Genomic DNA, 22,131 nt, shown 5'->3' on the forward strand with positions numbered 1-22,131 from the left:
TGTTGAATTTGGTTCCAGACTGTAGGGATTTTCATCTTGCTTGTCTGAAACATGAAATTTACTGACATCATTGCTCAAATTGCCTTTGTGTAATTTCAATATCATAACCCAAAGAATGCTGTAGTACAAATATGTTATATCTATTTACATTTTAGGTATGATGTGCTATTATTAAAATAAATGCGAATGCATTATCATAGAAAAATTTGATAAAAAAATAATACCATTTTAATTTTTAGAAATCATGGATTCAAGTTGATCAGGATTATTATTGTAAAGAAGTCTCATAACAGAAATCACATATGGGAAATGCTCACAATTGTTAATAATTTGATATCTTGCATATATTGGTATTTACGTCCAGTAATAAAATGGTTTCTTCGACGATTTACCAAACTTTGTGAACTGCAAAGGATATGTTATGGTGAAGAATTTGGTGCAGTCCGTACATCAAAAGTTGGTAAGTGGTGCTCTGTTTAAAATAAAATCCATTATTAAAAGTAAAACTTTTTCATTCTCCTTGTTCTTGTATTTTCATATCCAGCAGGATATAAAATTTCCTTGTAAATACAATGTCTTAATGTTCACAGGACAATCTTTGTGTTAATACAAAGTTTGTTCTGCTGTGAGTATTAAGACATTAAGAGCATTTGTTATACCTTTGACGAGCGTGTGTACGTGCATATATACAGGGTGTTTCAAAAGTGATGGTCAATAATTTAAAGGTGAACTGCACAGACTACAATATGCAAAAAAAAGCCTAGTAAACATGGGTCCTTAAGTGAATTGTTTTCGAGAAATTGCACATTTCTAGTTGGGATCCACCACTGACTTGTTTGTTTAGGTTAGGTTATGCTATGCTCATTCTCTCCCTTTTCCCTGCTATGGGAAAGGGAGAGAATGAGCATAACGCAGCCGTAGCAGACGTATTATTACTTGTCAAAGGATAGTCAAAATGGAAAGAGGTTACAGCAACAAAAAGGCGCCTCCATAGCCAGGTGGGCAGGAGCAGCAGTATGTAGCTTCTTGATTAGACTGGGGTTCGAGCCCGTGATCCACCAAATACGGAGGATGCGGAAAGGTCAGGGAATGACCACCGCATATCCCCGAAGCAATATGGCCTTAGTTGCTAATGCTCCTAAAAACAAAATAACAGTAACAACATAACAGCAACAAAGAGTATGAGGACATGCACTTCATGTATAGTTCAGTGGTTGCCCTTTTTACTGTTGAAGGTGAGAACAAATAAAAAAAAAATTTTTTTGTACTCTCTCTTGAGGAAATGAATGTACAAATGTGCACTCGAGGCTGCACGTTTGTACCAAGAAGCATTTCCCCGCCAAGGGCCTTAGAGAACATGAGTGCTTCGCACATGGAGGACAAGCAGGTAGGTCCAGAAGCATAGCACCTGATTTTGAGGAAAGGGTGTTAGAAAGAAGAACGAAATCCAAGAATTTTGACAAGGAGAGTTGCTCTGCAAGAGCGTGTACAGTCTCCCAAGGTCTCGACAATACAGACTACCCTCCCAGAGTGAATTTCTGCCAGTGGATGCAACAACAGTGTGTCCTTAAGCTCCAATTTTTAAACAACATTTTGTTTACTGACGAAGCTGGGTTTACTCGTGATGGTATTTTTAATTTTCATAACTGTCACATTTGGTCCGATGAAAATCCTAATGCAATTCACGAGTCACGACATCAGCAACGTTTTTCATTGAATGTCTGGGCAGGACTACTAGGAGACGGTCTAATTAGACCACACTTTCTGCCAAACAGGATAACAAGAGAGCTGTACCTTCAGTTCTGCAGAATGTTCTTCCAGACCTCCTTGATGATCATAATGTTCCACTTCAGCAATGCCAGCACATGTGGTTTATGTGTGATAGTGCACCGGCACATTTTGCTCGAGTTGTGACCCGGTATCAAACTAGAAGATGTGGTCAATGGTGGATAGGTAGAGGCGGGCCTGTAATGTGGCCTCCCAGATCACCAGACTTAAATCCTATGGATTTTTGTATCTGGGCTCATGTAAAAAGCTTGGTGTACACTTCTAATATTAACACAGTTGAGGAATTGCAGTGTCGGGTTGAAGGAGCCTTTCAGCAGATCAGAAATGACCCAGAAATGCCTGAGAGGATTCGCAACTCAAAGCTGCATATGGATGCAAGTCAAGCCACTTGTGAGCTGGCTTGACAGTTAGGAGTGAACTATACCACCATTCATTGCATTGGCATTAGAAGAGGCATATGATGCAAGAAAGTGCCTCTGTAGCCAAGTGGTCAGTAGCGGGAGTGCAGTAGCACACGTTCTTTGAGTAGACCGGGATTCAAGCACCTGACTGCTGAATATGGTCTATCTGCCAACCCGCACTGGACCAGCGTGGCAGATTATGGTCCATTTCCCTCAGCATGAATTGTCGAGGAGGCTTCCATCCTGCAGTGGGTTGATAATGGCTGCACTTTACTTTTTTTACTTTTATGATGCAAGAAAGCAAGCTTATATAGCATCAGCCAATAAAAAAAAAACCTTCCCATTTCACCCATCCATTCACTCCAAATGTTTGTCTAGTTCTGCCTTGAATTTATCTAAGCTGTCAACTTCCACAATGAGAGATGGAAGTTTGTTCAAGCAATCAACCACCCCCTGGCTAAAGGCAAATTTCCGCACATCTATTCTACAACTGTCTTTCCTCAATTTGAATTTACGTCCCCTCAGGCGACTAATCTGGGCAAGGGGAAGAATCCCATCAGCATTATTTAAACCATTCACGGCCTTATTACACCTCAATCAGATCACCTTACAGGTGCCTAGTCTCCAGACACTGCAATTTGCAGAACTTAAGCCTTTCTTTGTAAGAGCAACCCTTTGTTCTATTCACCAATCTCGTTGCCCTTCTCTGTACTCGTTCCAGCAGCTCTACATGCTTCCTGAAATGAGGCCTCCAGCCCTTTATACGGTATTCAAGGTGTGGCCTGACCATTGCTTTAAAGAAGGGGATAATTACCTCCTTATCCCTGCTAGAAAAATTCCTGTATATCATTGACAAGACACCATGAACTACTCTTGCAGACTGTCTGCACTGCTCAGAAAACTTCATATCTGACTGCACAATTACCTCCAGGTCTTTTTCATTCTCTACCATCCTGAGTGTAGTACTACCGAGTTGATACATTATTCCAGGGTTACTGCTACCCATATGCAGTACTTTGCATTAGTCATTGTTAAACTTCAGTCGCCACCTCTCAGCCCATCTGCTCAACTTTTCCAGATTCTGTTACAGTAGCATACTGTCATCAATGTCATTAACAACCCTGCCAACCTTCATATAGTCTTCAAACTTGGACATTAAGCCTGATATACCTTCATCAATATCATTAATAAATACAGAAAACAAAAATGGGCCCAACACCGAACCCTGGAGGACTCCACTAATAACATTAGTTCACAAAGAGCAGTGACCATTGATTACCACTCTGTCTTCTCCCACTCAACCATCCCTTTATCCATAGCAGCAATTTGTCCTTAAAGTTATACTGCTCCAATTTGTACAGTAGTCTTCCATGTGCAACAGTATCAAAAGCTTTTCTAAAATCCAAGTATATGATATCAAAATTATTTTTTGCATCCAGTTCCTTTGTGAGCACATCATAATATCCAATCAAATTGGCTAGACAAGACTTCCCATTAACAAACCCATGCTGTATCCAAACTATAACCAAAGTGTTGTGTAGATAATCCTGCGGTGCTTCTTCAACCAGTGCTTCCATTAATTTCCTCGGAACAGAAGCTAAACTAGCAGGTCTGTAATTACTTGTTTCACCCTTTGATTCTCCTTTGTGAATTGGGGTCATAGTTGCACACCTCCAGTTCATGGAAGCTCTCATAATTATGGCTAAGAGTTTGCTTACTTCCTTTGCTGTCTCCTTTAATATAACTGAATAGATCTCATTCACCCAAGGTGCCTTTCTTATGTTTAACTTCAACAATTTCTCCTCCACTTTTCTCTTAGTTATTACAAAATCATTTAGCTCCCTGCCAAAATTTGATAAACTTCTGACATTCCCCTCCACGAATAACTGCTGACGTGTGAATTTAGATGCAAAATACTTAGTTTGTCAGCTACACATGCAGGATCCTCAACAGTCGAATCATCGATATCAAGGGGACCAGTCTGAATCATCTCCTTCTTTCTAGAGTTTAAAAAAAGTAAAGAACTCTTTGCTGTTTTTTTTGCATCCTTTGTCAAAGGAAGAAAAGATTTCTCGTAATGTGCCTTCGCCTGCCTAACCTCATTTGTGACTTGATTACAGTCCTGCTTATATCTACCATTGGCTTCTGTGTCATTCGATAATTTATATGCATCCCATGCATTTTTCTTCCTTGCCACGAGTTTTATTAGTTCATCCAACATCCATTTAGGTCTAAACCTTGAACAATATTTCTTAGTTGGTATGAAACTAAGAGTTTCTTAAATTTCTTAATTCTTTGAATTCATCCCATTTAAAATTTGCTGTTGGTAATATCGTCAGTTGGTCCCTCTGTATAGAATTTAAAAACTGTTTCAGGTCACTGTAGTCATCTTTATGAAAGCAATAACCCTTCCCTTTACCCCTGATGGTAGTTACATGTTTGAGTAAATCACACATCAGCGCACTGTGATCACTGCCACATAGTGGTTCCTGTATCTGCAGATCTTAATGCATGAAGAATCGCTACTGATAATTAGATCAAGAGTATTGTTCCCCCTGGTTGCCTCTTGAACATGCTGCTGTAGAAAACAATCATCCTATAAATCCACAAAAGCCTTTCTAGAGTGCAAGTGACCAACCCAGAAGTTCCAGTCAATATCTGGGAAGTTAAAATCCCACATTTTAAGACAATCTGATTTAATGGCACACTATTTCTCTGTACAATTGTTCATTATATTTAGTCATTAGGCCCATAACACACACACACACACACACTCCTACTCTCAATTTTGCTTTCCCAATGCTTATGTCACACTAAACTGACTCAACATTGCACTGTCCACCAATGTCAACTGGATGCACTTTTTTTAGATTTTATGTGTTTAACTAACAGCATAACCCCTCCTCTGTTCCTATCCTGTCTATTCTTCCTCTACACATTGTACTCGGCGCCTCCGTAGCCAGGTGGGCAGGAGCAGCAGCAGTGCATAGCACACACTTCTTAATTAGACCGGGGTTCGAGCCCGTGACCACCAAATACGGAGGATGCGGAAAGGTCAGGGAATGACCACCGCATATCCCCGGAGCAAATATGGCCTTAGTTGCTAATGCTCCTAAAAACCAAATAACAAAACAACACACATTTTACTCCCCTTATGAGATGAATCGCATACATCTCATGAACAGATGCATGAGATCAGTGCATCTTACTCTCGAGATGTAACACTCTCCAGTCACTCTTCACTGTACATTGTGTATCCTTCTATGAGTGGGATTGCAACTCTGGTTATTGATGGGACAGTTTTGCAAGTGCCTCAGATAGTGTGATGAAGGATGCTTCACAATGGGAGGGTATTTGAAATTTCCACAGTATGCATTATTTGGTCAGGTATAAATCTGCATGTTGCCACTCCACTGCAGGTTTAGCTTCAGTGAGGTGTGTCAATATGAAGATGTTATTATGGAAACAAATAACTGGTCCCTATCTATTCTCGATCATCTGACTGGGGAGTATTATCTCCCATGTTTCTCTATTGTACTGTTGGATTTACTGGATGATGCCATACAATGTGGTTCCAACAAGATGGCACTCCTGCGCATTTTAGTGCTACTGTCTGCTGTAATCTTAATACTGCCTTCTCTGGAAGATGGATAGGCTGTTGTCTTGTAGCCTGGCCACTCAGATTGCCTGATCTTGAATCCTTTAGATTATTTTATCTGGGGGGCCATCTGAAGGAAAAGATTGTTAGTATGTGTAACAATTTCCATTGTAATATTACTAAGCTACGTAGTGGGACAGTAATAAGAGTTGCAGTGGTTAATTATTAAATTATATTATAAAATGAAATTACATATTTCAGAAGTTTTGTGGCAACCATATTTTTATGTTTATTTTATATTTTCATTTTTATTTGATATAGGGGTAGTTAGGTTCATGGGAGCTGAATAGTGCTTTGCCTTATCTGTAACTCTCTTAACAGCATTAATTAATTTACTGTATTTATTTTGTGGTTCAAGTGTTTGCTAAATTTAATTTAATTTAAAATGATATAACCACATTTTCATTCCCTTAATATTGTTACTTTGATTTTGGATGCATCACAATGTCCAATCCTTTTCCCTTTTATTTAGCTTTCTTCTTCTGTCTCACTTTAGTTTAATTTGAATGCTTATGTCTACCACTCAGCTTCTTTATTATGTTTTAATGTATTCTATTATTTGCTTTATATTATTAATTTGCATTTTGTTGTTATGTTTGCTTATTTATTCTGTAGAAGGCAGTGGCCATAGTGTATTTTGTTTAGTTGGTACATTATTTCTCTTAATGCATCAGGACATACACTGATATTTGGCTGGGATGGTGCTCAGTGATTGAAATATGACCCCTTTTCAGTGTTCAAGTGTTAGTGTCTCTTAAAAAGCTATCTTTTCAAGAGACACTAACATTGTGGAGTCTGTTTCTTTCTTTTTGTGGTATCTTAGTGTTATTTTAGTACTTTTAGTACTTTGTGGTATCTTAGTGTTATATTAGTACTTTGGGATGTGAGCGTGTTTTTTAGGCAAGGAGCAGTGTGTTCACACTTTCAAATGTGAGTGTTGCTTTATTCCTCCTCTTTTCTATTCTTAATTTTATTTTTATGTTTACTCATATTTGTTTTGATATAGGGGAAATTAGGCTTATGTTTTAACCCATAACCCTATTAACAGCATTAATAAATTTGTGTATTTATTTGGTAGTTCAGGTGTTTTCTTAATTTAATTTAAGGGCACTTACTAAAATTCAAAACTACAGCAGTTACATTTTTGATAAATTATTTACTTAAGTTTAGATCATTTGTGGTTTGGGAAAAATCTTGCACTCCAATGTAGTCATGGTCCTTCAGTTAGTGAACCTTAGTTTAATAGGTCTTTCATTTAGGGAAATGCTTAACAATTTTAAAGTTATGGATGCATCATTGTATTGAGAATTCAGAAGGGGACTCAGCAGTGCAAAGTTTGAGAAGTACTTTTTTATGTGATTGTAAGTTTTTTTACATGTCAGCTTTAGGAATTTGTGATGATACCACAAATGTTTCTGTTTAATTTATATTTTCTGCTCAGACAGATTAAAGGAAGTTACTGTAATTGTTTTTAAAAAACTAGGGATTAGTTTAAATAAAAATGTGACACTTGAAATGTATCTCCTTGTTGCCCTCATTTACTTGTACTTAATTTCATGCTGATTCTTAAATCTAATGATGTGTCTGACATTCTCAAACTCTGTGTCCTTATACAGCTGCAATAAAATCATCAGAGAGCTGCTAATTTCCTAGAGGAACCCTGAAGTTACTTCATAAAATTGAGTTTTGACCATTATTAGAGTTTTAGACTTTCATTCTTTGTTTTGTTGATAGTGATTGCTCATTTGTTTAATATTTAAATGAGAAACTATTTCATTCTTGGAAGGGACTATGAATTACAGTTGTGATGATCAACATGATTGGATGAGGAACAACATATCCTTCCCCACCCCATATATGCCGAAAAGTTAAAAGATTAAAGTGCATTAAATATTTTGATGCATGCTGTTATAATCACACAAGAAATACATTCCATGTTATAAAGAGAAAGCTCATATAAGGAAGTTTCTTGAGTCAAAGTAAATGTTTTGAATTTCTTTTCCCACTTCATATATTTTTAAATGAAGTAGGAAAAGATAAATCATCAGTTTCTTATTAGCTTTTTTTTTTTTTTTTTTTTTTTTTTTTTGTGTTAATTATTGCATCTTTTCTCTTAAATTTTTCTTTGGATACAGGTAAATTGCAGACGTGAAATAATGCTATCGTCCTCTTATTTTTTCCAGAACTGTCACTTCAGTTGTCACGTACTTCAGCAATAAAACATGTTGTGGCACAACTTTCAGCACTGGCTGACGATGGAAGATTTACTGAAGATGCTAGTAGAAATGCTATAGAGTATGCATTACAAATTGTAGCTGAAGTTAAGAATATTAATGCTGAAATACACAGACCGTGAGTATGACAAAGTATTCTTTTATCTTAGAAAATTTAGAATATGAATTGTTGAGTAAGTGGTGAATAAGTCTAAAACATGAGTGGGCCTTTTGTTTTGTATATTGAGTAGCTTAATTTATTAAGAGTAGCTTAATAATCACATTATTCATGTATTACACTTAAGACTATTTTTAACAGAATTTGCAGGTGAGTGTAGTTTTGTAAATCATTTTATTTTAACTAAAACAAGTAATCTAAACTGGAGGCAACACCTGATATCATGGTGAGATAGAGCCATAAACGGTTGCTTTATATTCATTTCTGTTTACATCATCCTTATTTTATATATGCCTTTGTCTTCATTTAAAAAAAAATATTTTCTTTAATAATTGTTATTTTAAAATGGAATCAAACTGTCTGCATGAAATTGTTTGGGAATTCCTTAGCACATTGACTACTTTGTTCATAGTGGCCAATTTGTATGTACAGGTAACCCTCGTATAACACTGTAGTTTGGTTCCTACAAAATCTAGTGTAATGTGAAACTGTGTTATACAGGACTAAGAACCAGTACAAAAAGGGGGATTATGTTCCAAAAGCTAACAAAAATATGCCATTTTTTTTTTTTTTTTATAACTATCGGAAACTTAATTTTTATAGTAGTAATAACTTAATATTTTAACTTTATTTTTATAATAGAGTAACTTAAATAGTAATAACTGAACAAACGTCTTACCTTACAAACTGTGAAACTTATATGTGAGATAATGTATGTTCATTTAATTTTCTTACTCTTCATCCCTGTTAAGCACAATCTCTTCTGAAGCATCCAGATTTCGTGTACTTTCTGCTCTCTTTAAAAGTCACGAACTGCACGCTTAGAAGTCAATTATTTTTTATGGTCTCAAACAAGCACAAGTTCAATAGCAGAGAACCTAACCCAGGGATCTCCTAACAAAATACAGTGGACCCCTGCTTTAAATGATACGTGAAAATCGGAAGAATATTTTCCAGTTAGCAAAATAAAATAAATTTACTCTTACGTACATAGCTTAATTAATACGTACTGTAATATGTACATACTAATTGTTATTTCTGTTCACTGACTTTTTTTTTTGTTGTAAAATTTAAAACAGTAAAATTGATAAGCAATTAATAACAAAGAACATGGTATGCGCAAGTTGCAACAAACATGATACGGAGTAACGAGTTTCTGAAAATTTATTTATGTTTTTTATATGATTGAATATTTGATGGAAGGGGAAACACATTTCACCATAATAACATGAAAACCCACAGAATTCCAGCTATCGGTACTATAGCAAATGCAAGAAGATGCAAGATGGGCCCGCAGGGTAGCCCATCCTTGGCCCTTTCTTCTGGAACATTGTTCTGGATGAATTTTTGGCCTTGGATCTGGGCCCTGTGGAAAGCCTAGCCTTTGCAGATGACATGATTTTCCTTGTAAAAGGTAACACACAAGTAGTTGTAGAGCAAAAATTGCTGCCCTCTTACAGCTGCAGGAGTGGGCACAAATGCACATGCTCAAAATATCACCTGAAACAACCAAATCAATACTTCTAAAAGTATTGATGAATTAACTTTTTATCCCCATTTGACCTATTTGGAGAAGAAAGTGAGAAATTGTGCCGGTATGATTGCCAGGATCAGTCGATCAGACTTTGGGCTCAAAAGAAAGACCCTGGCAATCATATACCGTGCAATGTTCCTACCTGTTATCACCTATGAAGCCAGTGCGTGGTTCATCCGCTCGGTCATAATAAGAAACAGGAATAAATTAGAATTTATTCAAAGGACAATACTTCTTATAGTGTGTTCTCACTGTGCAACATTACCATAGCATGTCGCACAGTAAGCACACCTGCGCTACAGTTGCTGGCCGAAGCTCTCCCACATTACCTGGAAGTAGCCAAAAGTGGCTTGTATTATAGACTTAAAAAGGGCATACCCACAGATTTTCTGGGGATAGCTCTTGACACAGCCAACACCATCAAGGCTGAAAGAAAAAAATAGCCACAAAGCTCCATGAGCTATGGCAAACAAAATGGGAGCAGGAAACCAGAGGTCTAGTTACCGAAAGGTTTCTTTCGGCCGACCGGGCTAGCCGGGTGGGTAAAGTACCTGCCTAGCAACCCAAAGGTCGCGGGTTCGAATCCCGCCTCGGGCTTGGATCAAAGTACTGCAAAAAACCTTGGGAGGTGCATTATGGCCACAGAAGCCGATGCGCCAACAACTACCAAATTAAAAAAAAAAAAAAAAATTACCGAAAGGTTTCTGCCACAGGTGGCAATGGTCAGCCCAAAGCTGCCTAAGTGGTATGCCCCTGGAGGGCATACCGCTTAGGCGATATGTGGCAAAACATAAAGGCAAAACTAACCTCTTTAGGGCTGACTGATGACCCAAATTGCACCTGTGGCGAGAGTGAAGACTGGGCACACATTTTATATGAATGTATAATTTATGACATTCCCAGAACACAGCTAATAGCACAGATTTGGCCACCTTCCAAGGGGAGAAGAACATCTATTCATTATAGAAGAGGAAAATTATATAGTCTTTACAATCTTCAAGCAGAAAGTATTCGAAATGTGCAGAACTATCCAAAGAATTGCAATTCAGCCCCCAGCAATTAAATAATAATCAATAGTTAAAATTGCCCACGTCTCCAACCATGCCCAGACGATGACCTAATAACTGTCAGAACAGCAGTATTCTGCACCCTGACATGACAAAACCGGATTGACTTGGGTACCCCCCCCAGGATTACCCTGCCATGAGTAGAACCTGGGGCCCCCCCTCACCAAATAAGTAATCATGTGGGGGAGGGAGATGTACAGGCAGCCAGGGAAGCAGATTAGCTGAAAAACGTCAGTAAGCTGGTAGCAAGGGGATGCAATGTAGAATGAAAGAAAAATGAAAGACAGAATGAATAGGCTGGTTGTTGTTGTTATTTTGGTTTTTAGGAGCATTAGCAACTAAGGCCATATTGCTCCGAGGATATGCAGTGGTCATTCCCTGACCTTTCCACATCCTCCGTATTTGTATTTGGTGGTCACGGGCTCGAACCCCGGTCTAATCAAGAAGCGTATGCTACGCACTGCTGCTCCTGCCCACCTGACTACTGAGGCACCATTAGGCTGGTCACCAGTGAAAGAGTGAATTAGGAATTATGGTAAAAGGGAATAAATGTCAGTTTTGGTGAAAGTAAGATGGACCCAGCATGTGGGAAAGAGAGTGAATGAGTGTTACGGTGAATGGGAATGAGTGGAAGAGAAAATTGGCTGAAAGAATACAAAGTTAATAATAACTTACACTACTTTATATATACTAACAAACATTTACTAACAACACAAACACTATCACTGCATTCTCCCCTGGCCTGCAAAAAACTTGTGGCTAGGCCTGCACCACAACTGAAGAATAATAGTAAGTTGAGGTGCCCAGAGAGTGCAGTGCAGAAAGCAAGAGTCAAACAAATGAGATGAAAGCGAGAAGAATGAATGAGAGTGTAAGTGTGTGAGAAAAAGAACACAAACCATAACTGTTACAGTTACACTAACCCTAGTTTTAATCTTTTATATTCTTTCTTATTTAGCTTAATTATTAAGCATTAGTATTTAAATTACATTATTGCGTCCTCCCCCTGGTGTGGGAGAAAGAGATGAACGAGTGAGTGGAAAAAAAAATAATAATAAAAAAAAATATATATATATATATATATATATATATATATATTTATATAACCTAACCAAAAAAAAATATATATATATATATATTCTAAACTATAAAAAAAAAGTATAAAAATAGAATGCAAGTAGAGTGAAAATGCAGATTATGAATGAAGTAAATGTCTCTCTCTCCCATCCTCCTCGCCTGGTGGGTTCCCCACGCTAACATATCCCACCCAGAGGGGGGGGGGATGGGCAGCTTGACCTTCCTACCGGATTCGACAAGACATGGACTTGACAACCATCACGGATGAAGACATACTGCAGCTTTGCTGCCAACACACCATTTGGCGATCTGAACTGGGCACTCTAACCCGGTTCCCTTTAAAACCCCCATCCCCAGGCAGGGGGAGGAGGAGATGGGTCTCTGTCTCCTCCTCTCCCCCATACTTCCCCTGGTGGGGCTTACCCCACTGACCTCTTTGGGGATGCCTGCTCTATTGTCCCCATCCTTCTACCTGTTTCTCTCGCCCCCCCCACCCACTCTAACTAAACCGACCGAGTACACCCCTAACAGTGCCACCAAATTCAAATCAAATCAGCATCAAAAAATTCAACTGCTTTCTCGTAAACCTCTTTCAGCCATTCCAAATTCTAGTGTTCATCCCCTCCCCATTTTTTTTATACAGCAGGCCCCGTTGTAATGCGGTTCACTTTACGCTGATTCGCTATAATGCTGTTCTTATATTATAACCTGTATCTGACTATAATGATGTCACAGATCATTATAACACTCTTTTACAGATTGCATTTTTGGCATATTTAACGAAATCGTTTCATTTGATGGAGTCGATAGCTTGAAAATGAATAGCAAAACAGCATTAAAACGTTTCCCATGCTGACTTGAAAAATTTTCCCATGCTCAGTGAAATTTTCTCGCGCTCTAATTTAATTGCAGTACAGTGACTTGTTACATAGTTCCGAGATCAACATTTTAAAAAATGATCAAGTATATTGCTTGTAATATTTGTGTTATATGCATTTATCCGAAGTCTAGTCATCACTCAGTACAGTATTAGACATCGTGTGTAACGGACAGTTTACTCGAACATTGTATCGTAATTAATGCAACCAACGCAGATACATTTTCGAAGAGTTAATAATGGCCGATAGGAATGAAACAACATCTGCGCAGTACAAAGACTATAAATGTAAGAAAAAGAGTGAATTTGAAAATTAAATTAGACGTTTTGAAGCGAATCGATTCCGGTCAACGACAAGCGGATGTATGCCATAATTTAGGACTTGCAAGTTTAACTGTAAGAACAATTATAAAAAAATAAAGAATAAATTTTAACAGCAGGAAAGATAGCTGTTCCACTGCAAGCAACTAGGGCTAGGCTGGCTATCAGGATTGAAATGGAAAGACTTTAACTAATTTTATTGAAAATAATATCCAATGCAGATTCAGTTAAGTTAAATATTATAAAAAAGAGAGAGAGAGAGAGAGAGAGAGAGAGAGAGAGAGATTAGCCAATATGATTATCTGAAGAAAACTCACCTAAAAAAAAAAAATGTGGAACCATTTAAAACTGGTAAGGGTTGGTTGAATAGATTTAAAATCCAGGAAGAAGCTGCAAGTGCAGATCAAGGAGCCGAAACTTTCAAAAAAGAACTTGTTAAAATTTTGAAGAGGGGTATTATGTGTTATACTTCTCAACAAATTTTTAACATAGATGAAGCAGGACTTTTGTGGAAATGAATGCCTAAAAGAAGTTTCATATTAAAAGAAGAAAAAAACATGCCAGGTTTCAAAGCGGTGAAGGAAGGATTGACTTTATTGTTGGGTGGTAATGCTGCGGGGGATTTAAAATTAATACCCCTTTTAGTTTATTTGGAAAATGGCTAAAGTTCAATCTAAATCGACACATTTTTCATGATTAAATTCATCAATTAAATTCATGATTTTAATTGGAATTTTAAGTTTAATTTTGATACGTAAATAGTTACCACATAATTATATATGTATGTAATGCAGAATATTTTATATGTACAAATATTTGAATATTAAATATTTTGACTGACATTTGTGCATCTTTTCACTACCGTTTATTATTGATTAGGAAATATCCTATGGCACCGACCGCAACTCACAAATACATATGTTACCTTATGGGAATGCGGTGCTCGCTTAGCACGGATTCACTTAGAGCTCTGTTTTTCTGGAACGAATTATCAGCGTTGTGGGGGTCACCTGTGTATATATATAGCTCTTGCCACTGAAATCCTTGGAAATTAGGTGATGGAGCCTGCCAGAGTACTTAAATAATCTACTGGGTGCCTGACCTGCCTCCTTGTGGCAAAGTGTGGGCAACGGTGGGTCCCAGTAGGGGCCCAACAGCTAAATGGTCAAAGAAACAAGAGAACATAACACTAGACAACAAGCCACTCCCCACACACTTTAAATCTCTGGCCTCCCAGAGTTCTGTGTCACTTACAAAGAATACAACGCGGAGATGGGGGGAATCCCCGTTGTTGTCAGACAACTAACACACTTTACACTTATCCTACTTTTCTAACTCTTGTGTATTGATGATCTTGTTAAACCACCTCCTACCACTCCCAGTACACTCCACTCAGTGCCTTTTGTGACCTTCTGTCAAAAGGATGTCAGAAGAATTTACAATCTTGATGCCAAAAAAGCTCTAGTTCTTGATGGCAATTCTCTATTTGTTCTCAAAATCTGTGTGCCTGAGCTTACTCCTGTTCTGTGTTACTTTTTTACATTTTCTTATTCTGCTGCTATTTTTCCTTCTGTTTGAAAATTTTTTCACATATAGCCACTTTGTAAAAAGGGGAACAAGCCCTTCCCATCCAGTTATCAACCCATTACAAATACTTTTGCTCTTTCCAAACTAATTCAAAAATCCACCAATTGCCAACTCTTAAACTATTTTAAAACTTTCCATCTGATTAGTGATTGCCAATATGGATTCTGTAAGTGTTGATCCACTGGTGATGTATAGCTCTAAGTTACCTTTCTCTGGAGCAATTTTCAGTGGAAATGTTTGGTGAAACTCAAGCAGTTGCTCTTGACATTTCTAAGGTTTTGATTGTGTTTAGCATAAAGGTCTTTTAAATATGCTCCCATCTTATGGATTGTCACTTTTTTCTTTTTCTTTCACTAGCTGGAAATCATATTCATAGTTTTGCTGGTCACAGCACATTGCATTCCATTTTACGGTTTGAGAAACCTTGCCCTTCACAAACAGTCTCAACATCTTGAATGTCTGCCACTGTTCCTTAAATGCTGATTTCCAGATAATTCTCCAGTGGGGCAAAGGAAACCTATTTAACTTCAATCCTTCTAAAACCCAGTCATGTCTTATTTCTCTCTCAAAAAAGTCTACTTCTCCTATGCTCGTCTTTGGTGACACTTATTTATAGACAAGATCACATATCTGTATTATGGATTGCCTTGCTTCTAATCTCTCATGTCATAAGCATATCTCAAATATTGCTTCTTCTGCATCAAAGAAACTGGGTTTTCTTTTTTGCTTTCAGTGTTTTTCTTCTAAACTACTCATTCTGTACAAATCTCAGATCCATCCCAAATGTGGGAACAATATTACATGGTAGAATGGATTTGAGATTTGTTCAGAGTGAATAGTTTAGAAGAAAAGTAATGCCAAGATTGAAAAAAAAAAAAAAACCATTTTTTTTTGATTAACCTGATGGGTTATTGATTAATCCACCTGCCAAAAGAGGGTGGTTAGGTTAATGAATAAATCATCTCTTAATGAAGTCTCTCTACTTACTGTGCCATAGTTATTCAGTTTTTGCCTTCTCTATATATTGGCATTTTTTTTCTCAATTCACATCTATAATTCTCTCACTCTCTTCCAAACCAATCTGTGTGATCTGCAAATGGAAGCAGCTTCCATTTGCAGATCACACACACACACACGCACACACACAGTGAAATGGTTGGGACGCATGTCAGCCCAGTACAGAGCCGCTGATTACCCCCCCAACTAATGCCAGATGCTGTCTGGCTTAGTGTAAGGTCCACCATTCTTGGATCGTAGACCAATGGAAACTATGTTTTGGAGTCTAGAGATAGCTATCTGTCAAACAGTATCGTCCAGACAATAAAGATTTGTGAAGCAGCATGATGTGGTGCTGTTTTTTATGCTAGGGCCTGGGGCTGTTGGTTATTTCTGACAAAATCATGGATATTGATGTCTGTCTAGACAATCTGGACAATGATGCATTACCTATGTTGTGTCAGCACATTGGGGAAGGTCCATACTGTATGAACAGGACAACACTCTATGTCATGTTGCTTGCAATGTGTTGGAATGGTTTAAGGACATGGGTGTTGAACAGTTGGACCAGCCAAGAGCCCTGACCTCAATCCTATAGAGAAACTCTGGGATGATTTGGATTATCAGGTGCATGAGGAGAGCCTGCCATGAAAACAGAGCTGAACTGTTCACTGCTTTTGAAGCCAAATGGTAGAAAATATCAGGGAACATTTACAAAAAAAAACACACTAGTGGGGAGCATTTTATGGAGACTAGGGGTTGTTATTAAGACTAAAGGTTTTGTTTCATCACACACTATTAGGTTTCTTGTAAATAAAGGTTATTTGTTATATGCAGATGTCCAGGTAGGGCGGTGCACATGCATGTGTATACTTTTATAACAATTATATCTGATATGGTTAAGTAATATAGCATGGGATTTTTTTTTTTTTTGCTTTTCTTCAAGGAACATTGATTAGTTAAACAGTTAATCATGTTATTGCAGTGAATTTTTGTCCATTTTATTATATAGGTTCCTGAAATCGTTTCGAACATGCTTATTACAAATTTATGGATATAAACAGCTGATTCATGAGGTGGAGAATTTAAGGAAGACACAATATTCTTCAAATAATTCTGAACATGAAGCTGCTCTGTTAAAGGTTGGTGAATGTATTATTTTTTTCTTTTCATGAACTGTTTCTAATGGGAATGTAAATAACAGTTACTGTTAACCAAAAAATAAATAAATAAAGCAGCTTATTAAAATGTACCTCCATATGTTAAAGTGCATTTTAAAACAAAGTGTATAGCTTTCGGCTGCTTGCTCTCATCACGGTTCACATGAAAAGTTTGATTTACATGTGAATTGCATGACGAAGTTTTTGATTTTGTAGCCTCATAATGGTAAATTGAAGCTTTAAATTTTGTATAATCTTTCATTGTTATCATTATCCAATCATTGTAAAGATCATTATGGTAGTACAGTTCACTCCTTCTGGACTACCAGCTTTACACTAACTGTTTTTTTCTTTTATTCTTTCCTGTATAGCCCTAAACGTGCAGGAAAGCTATATTGGGAGGCTAGTAAAATAAAGCTGGGAATCAAATAAGGGAGTCCAGAACTGAAAAAAAATTGTGGCACCGATCTACATGCTAAATTTTTCTTGACTTCCCAAATTTCATAACTTGTTTTTATGTAATTAATTTTCATACCGATTTTCTATTAATTATATTTATTCAGAGATTCTTGAAGATCAAGCTTGCCACTCTTTAACAGTGCATATCATCAGCATGTTATAATGATCCAAATTTTTATATCTCCCACACTAAACTTTATAGGTAACTTACATTCTTTTATTAAGTGATCCAAAATTATAAAAAGAAGAGGTAATAAAGTGAACCCTGACTCACTCTTTCTTTCGGAATCCTTTCATGTTGCCTTTATAACTGTTGTTTTTCACTTTACCTCTATTTTATAACTTTTATAAATATTCTTTTATATACATGTTAAGATATTTCTTTGACTTATTTATTTTTTCCTTAATGGCATAGTGATTTTTCTTAACCTTTATTAACTACCTCTTTCTTAAATTTCCTTCTTTCACCATAATTTGAAAATGTACACATCTCTACATTCAATTTCCATCATTGGGATACTTTGGTCCTTCTGTGCTAAATTTTGGAACTGTGGATATGACTTTCAGCCATCAAAGACTTGAAATGATGCTCCTGTTAGAGGTGAAAATTATTCGCATATTGACCTAAATTACTAATATCATTTTATAAAAATAGCATCACCTAAAAGTGAATCAACTATTTGTCTAAAACTTAGGGCACTGTTATGACAGCTATACCAAGACTTACCTTTCTTCAGGTGGGTGACCTCTATTAGCAAATGTGTGGTGATCTGAATAATGTATATAGGACAATATATACATATATGGAAGAAAAGGTTTCAGTTAGGATTTTGGCAGTTGGCAATCACAAGTGAATAAGCTTGTGGATTAGTAGTAGTAGTAGTAGTAGTAGTAGTGGCACATGATGCAAGAAAGCAAGTGTAGGAGCTTATGCAGCATCAGCCAAAAAAAAAAAAAAAAAAAAAATCACACCATTCCCTCCAAATGCCTGTCCAGTTCCTCCTTAAATTTATTTAACCTATCAACTTCTACAACGACAGATGGAAGTTTGTTCCAGCAATTAACCACCCGCTGGCTAAAGGCAAATTTCCGCACATCTATTCTACATCTGTCCTTTCTTAATTTGAACTTATGTCCCCGTAGGTTGGTAATCTGAACAAGTGGAAGGATCCCATCAGAATTCAGCGTGCTCAACCCATTCAAGGCCTTATAGACCTCAATCAGATCACCGCGCAGGTGCCTAGTCTCCAGCCACTGCAATTTGCAGAACTTAAGCCTCTCTTGGTAAGAGAATCCCTTCATTCCCCTCACCAATCGTGTTGCTCTTCTCTGTACACGCTCAAGCAAATCTACATCCTTCCTAAAATGAGGCCTCCAGACCTGTACGCAGTACTCAAGGCGTGGCCTGACCATTGCCTTATACAGAGGGACAATCACCTCCTTTTCCCTGCTAGCAAAATTCCTATATATCATTGACAAAACCCCATGACCCGCCCTAGCAGCCTGTCTGCACTGCTCAGAAAACTTCATATCTGACTGCACAATTACTCCCAGGTCTTTTTCATTTTCTACCACCTTAAGTGTAGTACCACACAGTTGGTACGTTTCTCTGGGGTTACTTCTACCCATATGCAGTACTTTGCATTTGTCAAGGTTGAACTTCAGTTGCCACTTCTTAGCCCATCTGCCCAAATTATCTAGATCCTGTTGCAGTAGCACACTGCCATTACTGTCATTAACAACCCTGCCAACCTTTGTGTCATCTGCAAACTTCGACATTAAGCCTGATATACCTTCATCAATATCATTGATAAATACACAAAACAACAGTGGACTCAACACCGAACCCTGTGGGACTCCACTAATAACATTAGTCCACGAAGAGCAGCACCCATTGATTACCACCCTCTGTCTTCTCCCACTTAACCATCCTTTTATCCATTGCAGCAACTTACCCTTAATACCATTCTGCTCCAATTTGTACAGTAGTCTTCCATGCGCAACAGTGTCAAAAGCTTTCCTGAAATCCAAGTATATGATATCAAAATTATTTTTTGCATCCAGTTCCTTTGTGACCACATCATAATAACCAATCAAATTTGTCAGACAAGACTTTCCCTTAACAAACCCATGCTGTGTTTGAATTATTGCTGCAGTCTTGTCTAGATGATCCTGCAATGCATCTTTAACCAGCGACTCCATTATTTTACCCGGAACAGAAGTTAAACTAACTGGTCTGTAATTACTCGTGTCACCCTTCGATCCACCTTTGTGAATTGGGGACACATTTGCACATCTCCAGTCCGTGGGAACCTCTTCTGAGTCCAAGGATGCTCTCATAATTATGGCTAAGGGTTTGCTTAGTTGCTTTGCCGCCTCCTTTAAAATAACTGGATAGATCCCATCCACCCCAGGTGCCTTTCTTATGTTTAACTTCAACAATTTCTCCTCCACTTTGCTCTCAGTTATTACAAAATCATTAAGCACACTGCTACAATTTGATAACCTTCTTCCATTTTCAAATTGTAATAATTCCTCACGTGTGAATGTAGATGCAAAATACTCATTCAGTTTGTTTGCTATCTGAGCAGGATCATCAACAGTCGAACCATCGATGTCAAGTGGACCAATCATATTCATCCCCTTCCTTTTAGAGTTTATATAAGTAAAGAAATCCTTGCTGTTTTTCTTATCATCTTTTGCCAAAGATTTCTCGTAATCCGCCTTCGCCTGCCGAACCTCCTTTGTGACCTGATTACAGACTAGCTTATATCTGCCACAGGCTTCTGCGTCACCTGATAATTTATATGCATCCCATGCATTTTTCTTCTCTGTCACGAGTCTCATTAGTTCATTTGATAACCATTTAGGCCTAAACCTTGAACGATATTTCTTAATCGGTATATAAAGTCTAGTTGCTTCCACGATTAATTCTTTGAATGCTTCCCACTTAGAATTTACTGTTTGTAACATCGTCAGTTGATCCCACTGTACAGAATTTAAAAACAATCTGAGACCACTGTACTCCCCTTTACGGAAGCAAAATCTCTTTCCTTTACCCCTGACGGTAGTTACCTCTTTGAATAAATCCCACTTCAGCACACTGTGATCACTGCCACCTAGTGGTTCCTTTATCTGCAAATTCTTAATACACGAATGATCACTGCTGATAACCAGATCAAGAGTGTTACTTTCTCTGGTTGCCTCTCGAACATGCTGCTGCAGAAAACAATCATCCAATAAATCCACAAAAGTCTGACTAGTGTGTGAGTGACCAACCCACAAGTTCCAGTCAATATCTGGGAAGTTAAAATCCCCCATTATAAGACATTCTGATTTACTGGCCCACTCTATTTCTCTGTACAATTGTTCATTGTACTCATTCAAGTCATTAGGCCTATAACACACTCCTACTCTTATTTTTCCTTTCGCAGTGCTTATCTCACACCAAACCGACTCAAGAGTACTGTTCATCTATATTAACTGGGTGCACTTCCTTTGATTTTATGTTTTTCTTAATTAACAGCATAACACCCCCTCCCTTTCTGTCTTGTCTATCCTTTCTGTACACATTGTACTCTCCAAATTCCAGTTCAGCATTCCTTATATCTGTGTGACACCACGTCTCTGCTATCCCAACAATATCCGCCTTTGATGTCTTGACCAACACTTCAAATTCATCAAGTTTATTTACTATACTTCTAGCATTGGTATACATGCAAGCATACATGCTCCTATGCCTATTCCGTGTTACCCTAACACATCCCATATACCCAACTATTCCATGATGACTGCCATCCGTCCCTGAAACCCCCAACACCCCTCGCTCCAGGTCGCTTCTTATTCTAATAGAAGTTGTGCAAGAATCACCTTCACCTCTGCCTGCGGTTACTGTTAAACTATTAGTCTTTGTATCCCCCCAAACTAGCAGTTTTCCCACCCACCTAACACTGCCTCGATAGCATCAGCAAATATTCTTGCACCCTTTCTATTTAAGTGTATCCCATCCCTGTAGAAGCAATCTCTCCTGTTAACAAGTACAGTCCAGGCTGAAAAAAATTCTACCCCTTGAGCCTTGCACAATCTTTCCAGGGCCGAATTGATCGACAAGGCTCTCATCATATACTCCCTCCTATCGTGTCTGGGCAGAATTGCAGACACTTTCAAGTTCAACCCTAATTCACGGCTTTTTTTCAACAGTGACCTGTACTTGTTGAGTAATTCCGCCGGTCTCCTACTCTTAATATCATTAGTGCCAACGTGTACAACTATATCACCTTTTGTGCCCTTGAAAGATGATATCCGCTCTACAACGTCATCAACCTTTGCCCCTGGCAGACATACCCTGGTCCTGTTCCACCTATCCTTTTTACAAAATATATTCCCCGTCTCCCTGACAATAGAGTCACCAACAATAACTAGTTCCTTTGGGACCAGCGCATTCTGCTTTGGAGATTGCCGCTGTGTTGCCTGATGCCCAGGAGTGAGCTCTGGCGTTGAGTTGGGCAGCTGAGAGCCTGATGGGCCCCTCAATTTAGATCTAACAGGTTTCAGTTAGGATTTAAGTAGTAGCTTAATTTTTATTTGTCTGATTTTTGTAATACAGTCATCCTTTGATTTATGTTTCCCTAGTGTTAGTCCTTTCACTTAAATGTCCATAACTAATTATAACCAAGTCCCTTCTATTGTTTATATGTTCAGCAAAACAGCTAACGATAACTCACTCAGCTTACAGAGGTTAGTGAAAAAGTAAACAAGGTAATTTGTTTCAGACTAGTCTAAAGCAGATTTTCAGTGTGGAAGAAACCAGTTGGT

General features: G+C 37.9%; 1 protein-coding gene across 1 annotated transcript in view; it reads left to right on the forward strand.

The window, feature by feature from the left end:
• The first annotated feature begins 309 nt into the window (after nt 1–309).
• LOC150078075 (ELMO domain-containing protein 2) overlaps nt 310–22,131 on the forward strand; it is a 110,106-nt gene continuing 88,284 nt past the window's right edge. The window contains exons 1-3 of the mRNA XM_090384454.1: nt 310–460; nt 8,031–8,199; nt 16,710–16,839. Coding sequence (XP_090240580.1) covers nt 310–460; nt 8,031–8,199; nt 16,710–16,839 — 450 coding nt within the window. The remainder of the gene's footprint in view (nt 461–8,030; nt 8,200–16,709; nt 16,840–22,131) is intronic.

This window comes from Mastigoproctus giganteus, chromosome 11, assembly GCF_048544385.1.
Source record: "Mastigoproctus giganteus isolate SK-2022 chromosome 11, ASM4854438v1, whole genome shotgun sequence".
Classification (NCBI taxonomy): Eukaryota; Metazoa; Arthropoda; class Arachnida; order Uropygi; family Thelyphonidae; genus Mastigoproctus; species Mastigoproctus giganteus.